The 12,408-nt window shown below is 43.2% G+C and overlaps 1 protein-coding gene across 2 annotated transcripts in view; it reads right to left on the bottom strand.

Moving 5' to 3' along the window:
* Nucleotides 1-574: 574 nt before the first annotated feature.
* The window catches only part of AIG1 (androgen induced 1), a 122,842-nt gene continuing 111,008 nt past the window's right edge, over nt 575-12,408 (bottom strand). Inside the window, exons 5-7 of one of the 2 annotated variants that reach the window (XR_014617207.1) lie at nt 4,913-5,076; nt 3,373-3,567; nt 575-1,218 (exon numbers count right to left, since the gene is read on the bottom strand). Coding sequence is in view for 1 of the 2 variants with exons in the window: in XM_084262265.1 (XP_084118391.1) it covers nt 1,181-1,218; nt 4,913-5,076 (202 nt within the window). In the remaining variant the exon portion in view is untranslated. The remainder of the gene's footprint in view (nt 1,219-3,372; nt 3,568-4,912; nt 5,077-12,408) is intronic. The other variant, XM_084262265.1, reaches the window with a different exon arrangement.

Genomic DNA, 12,408 nt, shown 5'->3' with positions numbered 1-12,408 from the left:
AGTCATATCAAAACTCTGCAGAAACCCCTTTAATAAAAATGACACATTAACAAGTGACAAGATACACATCTGAATACACTCCTGAATCTCTATTGTGAATACAAATACATCCGGATGTTAAAGTTACTTTTTAATAAACAGTATCTTGCTGAAAATGATTCCCTTCACTTTATTTTAATTCTAGATGATTGTTCTGCCTGTTTGAATTTCTTCAAGTCGGATACTTAAATAGAATCCTGTTGAGTTGAAACGATTGCTAATATTTTGCAACTGAATTCCTACTACAAACAGCTGTACGTTTAACCTCAAACATTTGCTTACGTGCTGTCTTGAAGTAAGGTTTAAATGTTCTGTCTGGTACTACACTAATGGCTCAGCCCATCTACTCAGAACTTACAACTTGAAAATGCAGCATCAAGTCCTGTACTAAGAAAGTAAGAAGACAAATCCTCATGTAGAAATAACATCACCTGCACTTGACACTGGAAAACCTGAAAATATATCATTCAAATACAATCAATTCATCTAGGATTTCAGCATGAAGAAACAGAAACACAGGGATGATTTGATCTTTATTTAGGCCTTCTTTATTTAAGAAAAGTTGGATCACTTTCAGATAGTCTAACACAGCGAGTAAGATTTTACTGGGCTGATAGAATTATTAACATGACCGATTTAAGGCAGCTGTTACATAGTGTTACATTAATATTGCAGTCAGATTGAATTCTTCTTCGGATACATTCATGCAATTAACTTCTACTGTATTTTTACACTGTTCTTGGAAATACATAGGATTGTTTTGTTTCCCCATATTAGACCTATCTGGTTAAGCTTTTCTCAAACAATACAGAGAACGGACTCATTGTTCTTGGTGGAAGTGAAAAGATTTAATGACTTAATGATTTAATGACTTTTTTGATGTAAGAAACGCACGTTGAGAATGCTGTGGGGATAAATGTATATCTTATATGTGTATGTCACATGCAAGCATGGAGGTTGAAATCATTATTCTTAGCTAAAATCGTTTTCCTTCCATATAAAACCCCAAAATTTCCTTGCACTGAACAGAGGGCCCATTAAACTTCCTCCTTTCCAAAAGATTCCTCTCCATGCCATCCTCTGTTGGGGATGAGAAATCTTCCATGGAGCCATAAACAATCCTTCACGTTGCCTCAATCGTTCAGTCCAATTTTGGCTTTTCTCTCCCTTCTTCAATACCTGAAAACATACAGAGAACAGCTCTGAAAAGTCTCCCAGTGAATAAATCCGAGGAGTTTGCTTAGAGAGGTCCTTCTAAAGCATTCATCTTCCTTTTCCCTTTATCGCTACTGTTTCTCCCCTACTTGCTCACATGCCCTTGCCTGTGTTGCCTCACCTGCTGTGAACGGAAAGAGCTCCTGCACACCTGATGGCGGGGGTTGTCCAGTAATGAACCGCGCAACCCTCCCGCCCTCCCTCCAGACCCTGTTCAAAGCAGCCGAACCCCCTGCTGTACGCTCAGCCTTTGACTGCTGCGGGGGTCTGGGAACAGTCAGCTGCCTCCCCTCCTCTGCTTACCTACAAGCAAATTCAAGTTGCTGTTCTTACAGCTGCAGCTAAGCAGCTGACTTTATTTGAAAGCCAGTTTTTAAAACCGTGTTTCAGAATTTAGTGACAGAATTTAACACCCCCTCTCGTTTCCACATGGATTTTTAAGTATCTGCAAGTACTTCTCCATTTTTTGAGAGCACAAGAATGAAGGATCCGTTACTGCTGATGGGCTGCCTCTCTCTTCTTGTAACGGTCGTGTCTTTCAGCAATACCAGGAGGGCTGAGCTGAGCGTAGGGCTCCTTAAAGGACTTACCCTTGCAGCAGGACTTGTCTCTTTCCTATGCTGAGTGAAGCCTGGGCCGGGCAGCAGATTGTGTTTTTTCTGGCAATGAAAACATTCAGCTATTTCATGTGCCTGTTCCTGGACAATGAATTACTATTGGTATCTGACAAAAGTATTGTTCTTCTGACTAAGCCCTCTCTGCCAGACATCTCAAATACAAATATTTCTTTTGGAGGTTTTCAGGCCTGCTGCATGCTGGAAAAGAGACTTCTGAGCACTGGAGGCAACAGAGAAGCAATGTTTGAGAATGCTGAGAGGAAAATCCAGTCACAACAAGATCACCTGCTAATGGAATATATGCATAGATGGTAGGTACACTGCAAGCCACATTAAAACCATAGTTAATTAATTCCAATATAGGAATCAAGAAATCATGGAATCACAGACTGGTTTGGTTTGGAAGGGACCTCAAAATTGTCTAGTTCCAACCCTCTGCAGGGACACCCTCCACTAGACCAGGTTGCCCATTCAACCTAGCTTTGAATGCTTCCAGGGCAACCTGTTGCAGTGTCTCACCTTCCTCACAGTGAGTATTTTTTTCCTTAGATCTAATTTAAATCCACCCTCTTTCAGTTTAAACCCACCGCCCTTTGCCCTGTCACTCCATGCCCTTGTAAGCAGCCAGAGGAGGGCTTTCCTGTAGCCCCCTTTCAGGTACTGGAAGGCTGCTGTAAGGACTCCCTGAAGCCTTCTCTTCTTTAGGATGAACAAGCCCAACTTTCTCAGCCTGTTTTCACGAGAGGTGCTCTGATACTCTTTGTGGCCCTCCTCTGGAGCTCCAACAGCTCCATGCCAAGGTCCCTCTGGATGGCATCCCTTCCCTCCAGCATGTCGACTGCACCACGGAGCCTGGTGTCATTGGCAAACCTGCTGAGGGTGCACTTCACCCTTCCATCGGTGTCACCGACACAGACATTAAGTAAGACCCATGTGCAGTTAGAAAGCACAACTGTGGAGCTGCCTTGCTGAAAGCAGCAACATGAAAACAAGTGGGTCTGTGCACTGCCAGCAGCCCACGTACAAGGGCCCCGGGTGTTGCTGGCAAACCAGTGTAATGGAAGAGCCACAGCTGAAGGTTTAACAACCAAAACCAGGAGGCCAGGTCCAAAAGATTACAGTTTACAAGGCTGCTCCAGAGCCAACCTTGAGTCTTCTGCTTTCTGCTGGAAGGAACTTTTCCAATAGTTTTAAATGAACTGTTTTATTTGCCTTTTTAAAAAAAGCCTCTTTCCTTTCTTCTGAAACACTCTACTGCAGTTTGGCAGGAATGCAGATACCCTCCAAACTGTGGACAGACACTGGCTTGTACAAAGGGCAAATTTTTCCTTGCCTACCATGCTTGTGGTTTAACTTGGAAAAACTAACTACAAATCATTTTGTCAGTAGTGAGGTTTTATTTAATGCATCTCCAGAGGAAAAGGAAAAAACCCCTTCAAACTCGAAACAACCCCCTCTCACCCCAGAGACCTTCTCATGGCAGACTGCTTTGCAAGCTTACCGCCCAAAAGCTCCTTTTAAATGTCCAGTTTTCAAATACAATGTTCCCAAGTCTTGCATGGTGACAGGCTGGTGTTATTTTACATCTCTGCTGTTTGTGGTGTGCCTGCCAGACGCTTCAGGTTAGGTTTATGCAAAGTGTTTCGCGCACAGCATAGCAGCAGGTGACTCACAGTGTCTTCTGCTTGGCAAGTACCTGACCCACAAAGAACTCTGGATTGATATCCTTTAACCAAATCAAAGAAATGGTGTAGAAGGTAATAAGGCCATGGTGAACCTTGGAAGAGGTTGGAAGAATGACACGATTGACATTAGGGTGGAAGGCCACAAGAACCAGGGATTTTGTTACACATACTGTGGAATAGTGAGGGAGGTTTTCCACCATCTACTAATTTGTGGATTTGATAAGAACACGTGACTTTTCACCACATTATTTTTCTTCTTCATACAGGACTTAGGTCAAGTGAAATTATTCCTTGTGGCTGCCTTTTTTAGAAACTTCTTTCCTGAGCTGACTTAAATAAGTTAAATAGATATGAATGTGACATCAAACTGAGGACTGAAAACCAGACTTGAACATTGTGACCAATGATTGCTGGCTCTAGAGTGAAAACAATAAAACACTTTATACCTGAGTGGTTTTCCTCATATGAGGAAACATCAAGTAAAACTGCTTTGAGCTTCCAGTATTAGGTTCTGCCTAGTACTGGAGGGTTTGCTAAAAGAGATTTGCATGCGCAGTAAACCACCACATGAATTTACGGTGCATTAACCAGTGCACACCAAGTGTCCCAAAAGGGGATGCAGGCTGCTTGTATGGTCCCAACATGTTACGAACTCCACAAACACAGTGAGAGAATTCCCATGGAGCATGAATTTCACTCCAGTTGTGTCTCCCGCTGCAGTGATTAGGAATGCTGTTTGCTTACTTCTGGCAATTTGACAAATAATGAAAAACATCTTTCGTAGGTTAGACTTTTAATCTCGTGTTTGTCTGATTTTCTCTTTTCCTCTGCTCAGCAATGGGTAGCTTAGGCAGTGCAGGTGATGTAGAGTCTGCATAGTTACGTGCACCCTGCACTAAGGTGATCTTTTATACCCATTATTTTACAGACATAATTGTCCTTGAGTAAACTGATAAGCAGAAAACACCTTATACCTGAAAATGCTAAAGGAATACATTTTTATTTCTAATTCTAAGCTTACTGTTAGCAGCATGCCCACAGAATGATACTTTATTCTAGCTGCATTTAATGGGTTCATCAGCTAATAAGTGGGTTGTAAACCAAGTGGGTTGTAAATCTCTCAGGTAATTGCCAACAGGTCTTAAATTAGTATTGGAAGTTATAAAAAAGAATACATATTCATAGCTCATCCGTGCATCTGACTGCTTTTAAGAGCAAGCAAGCAAGACATTTCAGTGGAACTTCTGCCATTAGTCTCTGTTTTAGCCAGTTTAAAACCTTCTTGACTTTCAGGGGAGCATAGTCGAGTCCTGACAGTGTATATGTATCAATGAATGTTCCTAAAACAATACTCACATTTTTGGGTATCCCAGATGTAGTTGTTCAGGACCTCTCCCACCAAGTAGAATACATTAATTATTACGGTAACAGCTGCAAAAAATATTATTTTGACACCTGGGCTGAGGTGCTCAAGAAGCGGGTACACCCACACTCCTGTAACGTGGTGAATCCAGCACACCCTGAAAGAAAAGAAAGATGACAAGTACTGACTCTTACAGCCCCATTTTTCAAAAGTAGCTCGGGCTATGGGCTTAGCTACTGTAACCTGAAGAGCAATTATGCCAAAGGACTGCAAGTTACAACTGAACTGGAGCACCTGGATGACATCCGCCCCGAACAGACATGGCAAATGATGAAATGTGACTGATTTCCCACATTCTTACTGCTTTGTTTTAAACTGAATGTGAGCAGTCAGCCAATTTTTCATGTTCTGATGCAGGCAGGTATGTCTTCACTGCCTTTGTATTTATTAGGGATTCACACCCCTTCTGTGCAGCAGCATGGAAACTGCAGCACCCTCTGTTCCAAGCAGGTTCTTTATCCAAAGAGCATTCAGGGCTCTCCAGGCTCTCTCCTACGCAGCCCAACTCTCTTCTTTCTGCAGCGTCCTTCTTTCATTTGGTACATGTTTGTGTGGTTCTGCTGCTTCTCCTCGCTGTATCTGGCATGAGGGACACTTTTTGTGCTTGCCAGAAACATGGTTCAGCTTCTCTTTGAGATAATAGGATCTTCAGCACCTGTGTTTTAGTTTGCTCCTCCTTTTCTTTCAGTCACCTGGTATCATTTGAACTCTAGCAATTTTTCTCTAGGTAGGATAAACATTCCTGCCCAGATCCACACTCAATATACAGTGAAGGAAAAGGAATGACGGTGGTTTGCTGGTGACACAGAGATTTGTGGCACTCAGCTGCAGTGGGGACTGTGGGTACGCTGACGCAGGGGCAGGGTGTCAGCTTCACTGCCGCACAGCCTGAAGCAGTACTCTGGGTACATGTTTTCACCGTGTGTGACTGCAGTGGACACCTGTTTCCTTCTGAAGGGACAGACCTGATGTGGTGAGCGGTGAAGTCAGAGGGAGCAGAGGGAGCCCACACATTCCCGTAGGTGGAAGCTGAGAAAGGCAACTGCTGCCAAATAACTAAGCAAACATCACGGAGGCTAACTGGGAAAAGTGCTCAGTGGAGACAGGCTGGGGCCCGTCGGTGGCTGGGCTTTCTTCAGGAATGTAAACCTCTTCCTTTCTCACCCGGCAATTTGAGAGAGAAGCTCACAGTGAAGCACGGCTAGAGAAGACTCAGCAGCTGCACAGACTATTATTGATGGGGATTTCCACATCCACATGATTTACTTCACTTGTTGATACTTCTATTTGTTTAAGGAAAAATTTTGATTACTAGATCAACAGCCATAGGCTCCTGAAGGGCAGAGGCACAGAAGTCCACTCAAACCTGTTACCATCAATGCCTGTCACAGAGACTACAGAATCCCTGTTTAACAAATTCTCCATCGTCCTGGAAATGTACATGGTTGTCACAGCTTCCCTCATCCTTAGAAAAGCTTTTATTACAGCCAAACCCTTAACAGTTGGACACTTCACATAGGAATTTACATGTGTCAGTAAATTAATCTACACAATCTAAATGCAGATTAAATCCCCTTTCTCCAAATGAGTTCACATAGAAAACAATCTCTGCACTTTAGTTATTTTCCACAACATTCTTCCATGCCAGACTGAACCTGACAACATAAAGGTATATGTGAAAATAAATAAAGGGTTCTTGTGTAACCCATGGTAACAGGGGACACCATGTTCCTCTTGATCTAAGAAAAAGTTGGGACAGTTGGGCAGAAGGTAATGAGATGTCCTCTGCTCCCGGGTTGGCTGAGCAGGGAGTGTCAATTATTGCCTAACATTTTTCAGTTCTGTTTGCCTTCAGTTTATGATTCTGCGAACAACAAGCTCCAAGGAAAGAGCTTGAAGAAAACACCAGTGCTTCTTTTTCACTTATTTGCTCTTGTGTGATGAACATGCCCAGCATTACAAAGCACCTTTACAGAGGGACTTTTCAAGGGACCTTCTCAACTGCACTTACATAGACAGCTTCTTGAACCAAGTAGAAGTGGCATTCGATAGAATGCATTCATGCTGGAAAGAGGAAGTATCTTCTAAATCCAACCAATGACTCACTGATGAACTCCCGAATGTCCACAATCTCTGGTTAGTTGAGACTGTGAGTACAGCTCACGCACTCTGCTCACTGCTGCACAGCATGGGAGCCCATTCATCCTGTGGCGACACGGCTTGTGTGCCCAGCGCAGCACACTGGTCCCTGGTGCAGCCACGCCGCAGGAACTCAGGCTCTGGTCACAGGAGGTACCGAGTACCCCGCGGGAGGCAGTGGTCACAGCCCCACCTGAGCTTCCTTACAGCCAGCTGCACCGTGCCGCGTGCTACAATGGGATGGAGTAACATCAGCCTTCTCTCCACTGAGCACTGACACACGGACTGTCCCTGCATTGTCTATGCCACAAATGGGAGCAGAAAAGGGATGACTGCTGCCATGGAAACCTCACCTGATGGCCTTTCTTAGGGGGTTCGTTCCTGCCTGAATACAAGCTATCTCGATGCCACACAATAAAGGGCTGATCAACCGTAGGCATAAAGCTTCCACACAAGATTGCTGATTACTAATGTTAATGAATGCCTTCGATGTTGCAATTCTAGTAGTCATTATTCCTGTCCAACCTCATTATTAAGATAAGCACAGGGGAGCATGCATTAAGATTTACTTAGGAGTGCAAATCTAGATCCAAGTTAAGACCCTGTTATTGAACAGGTAGGGAATAAAAAAGAAAGGCTCGTTTAGATAAAAATAGTCTGAGGAGAAAATGTTTAAACAAAAATGGATGGGCTACTTTTGAGAAGATAAAATTAACTTGAACCTCCCTGTGTTTTGGTTCCATGGCAGCCCATGCAGACATAAGCATGTGTTTTCAAAGATGAATGTGTTACAGGTCACTGAGCTCATTTAGCCATTTGTTAGAATTGGTAAAAAAAAGAAGGAATGGAAATATTCACACATTGTATTCAAATTAAAATGTCTGTTAAAAAAAGGTGGTGATTTTCAGAAATTTTCAACCAGCTGGTGTAGAAATACGAAAAAGCTATTTGAAAACACACAATATTGCTTCTTTTTAACAAAAAATCTGTCAAAATTTGACTTTGTGTCTGTTTGTCACTTCTAGTATACAGTATATGTTATTCATCTCTCCTATCAAAGAAATCAGGAGGAAACGAAAATGATACAGAGAAGATACATGTACATTTATGCTCTGGCTACAGATCTTCTGTTAATGAGGAAAAGTAACTACGAAAAACTGTGGGAACCTTGCAGTTTATGTGTGCTCTACCTGCTGCTTTGAGCAATGCAGCTCAAAGTGTGCTTACAATGGCAAGTGTGAAGTGTAGTCTTGGTACAAGCAAGCTCAAGGGGTGATGTAATGGTAGATAACCGCAACACCCGAAAGGTTCGGCATTGGGTGCAGAAAGTGGCTGCTCCTTCACGATGACTGCTCTCAGCTACAGGAGTCTGAATACACTTCTGCAGGCATTGTAGCTTGGCAGCACTTTGTGGTCTGAACTTTGAGAGTCTCCACCCATTTCCTGCCCGAGCTGAGTCCTTTAGGGAAGTCTGCAGCCAAACAACAATCAGCACTACATGTTCTGGAAACAGGAACTACTAGATGAGGGGCTGTGTAACTTTTGACGAGCAGTGAATGAGAGGTGGCGGAATAAAATGGCTGAGGAGTTCCCAATGCTCTTCCTTGTAACAGAAGAAGCACTTGAACAGAACTCAAGAGACAAGACATTCAAATCTGATAAAGGATGTATCTTTCTGCATGATACCTAATTAACCTCTGGAGAGCTCTACTCTGTCTTTCAGTGATACATCAAGATAGTAAAAAAAGTTCTGAAGTATACAAGTTTGGAAGTCTACTTAATCAACTCCTTTTCTCTAGGCCATCTCATTCAACTTGAGCAAGCTTCTGAAGTCAGGAGACTGTACAAGCAATATGAATGCGTACAGTTATGCTTAAATTCCAATAATGTAAGGTATACAAATCATCAAGACTGAAGGATCCAAGCCCTTACAGGCTGGTTATTCCAAAACAGCTTGATAAATCTTCTCCTGGCATTAGCTAAAGCTAGAGCCTGGTACATGACTACTCTGATCCACTATGGCAGTTCCTTTCTGGTTACATCTTGCAGCAGCAAATCCTTTCCCACATCTTCTGTGCCATTCTGTTTCCAGCAAAAGGCAGAAAGGAAGGCTGAATCTTTGGTCTCAAACAAATCCTAAGCCAGCTCCTGTTGTGGCTACTCTTTACCAAACAACAGAACACGGGCATTTTCTACACTCTTATTTCACCAACTTTCCTAGCAGCACTCTTCCTTTTCCACAGAAAGTGAGAACTGTCCCAAAACTATTAAACTGTGGAATGTCTCCCAAAGGAGGTGACAGGCTTACAGCAGCTGAGTCATTCAAAACTTGAATGAACAAATCATTTGTGGTTATAGAGTAGGGACCAACCCTGTGCTTTCAGAAGCAGGAGCACAATGACCCTCCTAAATCTGTTCTACTTTTGGTTTCTAACAGTGACTGAAGTGATGTGAGGCACATTTTCATAAATCCTTATGATTTTTCTTCTTTTTTTCCCCCCATCCAAAGCATAAGGCAGCTTGTTTTGTATGTAATCCATACTGATAAGTTCTCAGCCACATTAGGATGCTGGGCTCCTTATGACGCCAGCCGCCCAGATATAAGTCATGTACATTAAGAACATACACTGGTCAGAAATGTTAAATAAATAAGCTCAATTAACAGTCATCAGTGTGGAAATAATGACAACCGTCCCCTCTTGAACGTTCTGGTTTCTTATGGTGGATTCCTCTCCACTATCTGAGTGACGCTGAACATTATGTGGGTCATAGGACTGTGCTACTGGTATGGAGTGGCTTATGCAGCCAGAACATGGCAAGTCCTGGAAAACTGCATCTGCAATTGACATCACATGCAAAACATAGCCACCGTGACATGGTGCTGGCATCCCCTGGGATGAACAAAGCTTAGCAGAAATTTGTATTTATGTACAGGTATCCAGAATGACAGGAACTCCATAGATCTGCTGCAAGATGTTGTCATCTTTGGAAGTAATCTATTTTGATAAATAATATTTCATTTTAAATATAGCATTGGTTGCTATGCCTTCTTGAGCTGTATTTTAAGGAGCTGTACAAGAGAGAATGTATTATCCATGCATGTCATCTGTGATCGTGCTGTTGCTTTGACTGAAACGTTTGAGGATGTGGAGGTGGAGGGGAGCCAGAATGTAACAGTCCATAATGGCTATGTCAGACCTAACAGGCTGAGGATCCATGCAGCCTTCTCTCACCGACAGCACTTCAGCTCTCCCACCCTCCTTCTGGGTCAGGTACAGGGGACGCTAATCTTCTTCTGGCCTATTTCTGCTGCTTCTACTTCCTACTCTTTCCTGTTCTGAGTAGCTCTGGCTCCAACTCTTTTCTCCTCCTCTGCATTGTCTCATCTATCACCCACCTCTCCATCAGCCTTCCACTTTGATTTCAAAGCCTGTCTCTCTCTCCACCTCCCAGCTTTTCCCACTTACTTGCATGATTTCAGCCTTCAAGCTGCTGACCCGAGAGCTGCACATTTCCTTACCCATTTCTCTTTAAGCCCATGGTTCTAGGGCATCCGTTTTCCTTGCCTCAAGGACTTTGCACTTGGTTTTCCCCAACGACTGATTCCTCTGATCTCAACTGAACTTCTGTCCTAGGCGGTCACTTCCAAAAGCATTTGTGTCCCCCTCCCTACATACAGACCCTCAGCACAGCCTAGCACAGCCACGCTGTGTTCCCTCCTGCTCCACTGGCACCAGTAACCTCAGAAATCCTTCAAGCTTCTCAATCCTGCCCTTCTTTACCGATGTGTCTGTCAATTCCCACCAAGCTCCACCCTCTAACTCTCCACCCCTCTCTTCTGAATGTCAAGGTTTATCCTAGCAGTCCACACCCTTTGCCAACACTTGTTCTTTCTGATCTTCCTCTCCTTCTATGGAGAACCTCCAGTGGAAATGCTACAGCAAGGCTGACAGCATCGATCTCAAATTCATTCCAAAGCCCCATTGTACATTCCTTTCTTAAATCTGTCCAAGAATTCAGCAAATTAACCCATTGAAATGCTCTGCTGCAGCTCTCCTAAGATCACTTCAAGAGAAACTTTATTTTCAAATTAAAGTTTAAAGGTACCTGAGATCTTCAAATAGATTTATCAAAAGAATGAAAGAATGAATCAAGTCCAAGCTTGGCACATGGGGAGGCAGTTCGGCTTGGTTTAGAGAGCGCAACAAGAGAGACAATCAAGGATCAAGTCTTTTGCTCCCAAACACATAGCCCAGCAGGACTAGAGCAGTGGAGTTAGGTTCTTAGGGTCTGATTTTTTGGCATCCTCATGTGCTCAAAAGCAGAGGGAACAAGAAAACCATTTTAAATAAACGTATTTGTCTCAGTTTATTTTAGGGACATATTAGGCTCTGATATTAGTTACCATGAGGTCATTCTTATTACAAGGAGCAACATATTTCTGGCTCTTTTCTGTTCCTTGACAACCAACTCCATACACCCATTGGCAGTATTTTCTGGTAGTACTGGCAAGCTCTTGTCTAGATTTAACAATTCAATACAAATTGTGACCTTTTCAAGCCATGCTAAATAAAGCCAATCGGCCTTTCCCATCTTATCCCATGGCCTAGATCCTGAAAGTCCATGTATGGTCTGCAACAGGCAATGCAAATCTGTGAATGCTCTGCCTGGGCACAGTTCCTTGAGAGCAAAGGAGAGCTCCCCCTCACAGTGCCTGCATGAGCTACATGTGCCTACTCAAATGCTCTCTGACTGAAAGGAGAGAATGCAAAAAAAAAAAAAAAAAGAAAGAAAAATAGGAAAAGTCTTTACTCTTCAAGAAAGGATGATTCTCAGATAACGTCTGAATAATGCTCAGGGGATAGAAAGTTATTTAGCTATGTTCTTCCAACTTCAGTGATTCTATTCAGAATTGTTTGCCTTGTTTTCTCATTTATCAAATGTATATATAAGAAAAGCTTGCTAGTCTACAATCTCTTTCGTACGTGAACAATTTGGTCACGTATGAAATGAAACAGAAGCTCTCCTCAACCTGGAACTGAGAAAAACCTCATTAACATTGGACCTAAACTATATCCTCCTGTATGCTGCCTTACAGCACAAAGGGTAACACAGAATCATAGACTGGTCTGGGTTGGAAGGGACCCCAAGGATCACAGAGTTCCAACCCCCCTGCCACAGGCAGAGCCACCAACCTCCAGGCATGGATCTAGACAAGGCTGCCCAGGGCCCCATCCAACCTGGCCTTGAACACCTCCAGGGATGGGGCACCCATCATCTCTCTGGGCAG

Source organism: Gallinula chloropus (genome assembly GCF_964237585.1).
Source record: "Gallinula chloropus genome assembly, chromosome: 3".
NCBI lineage: Eukaryota > Metazoa > Chordata > Aves > Gruiformes > Rallidae > Gallinula > Gallinula chloropus.
Note: the sequence above shows the minus strand (reverse complement) of the source record. Positions and strands in the feature narration are given on the sequence as shown.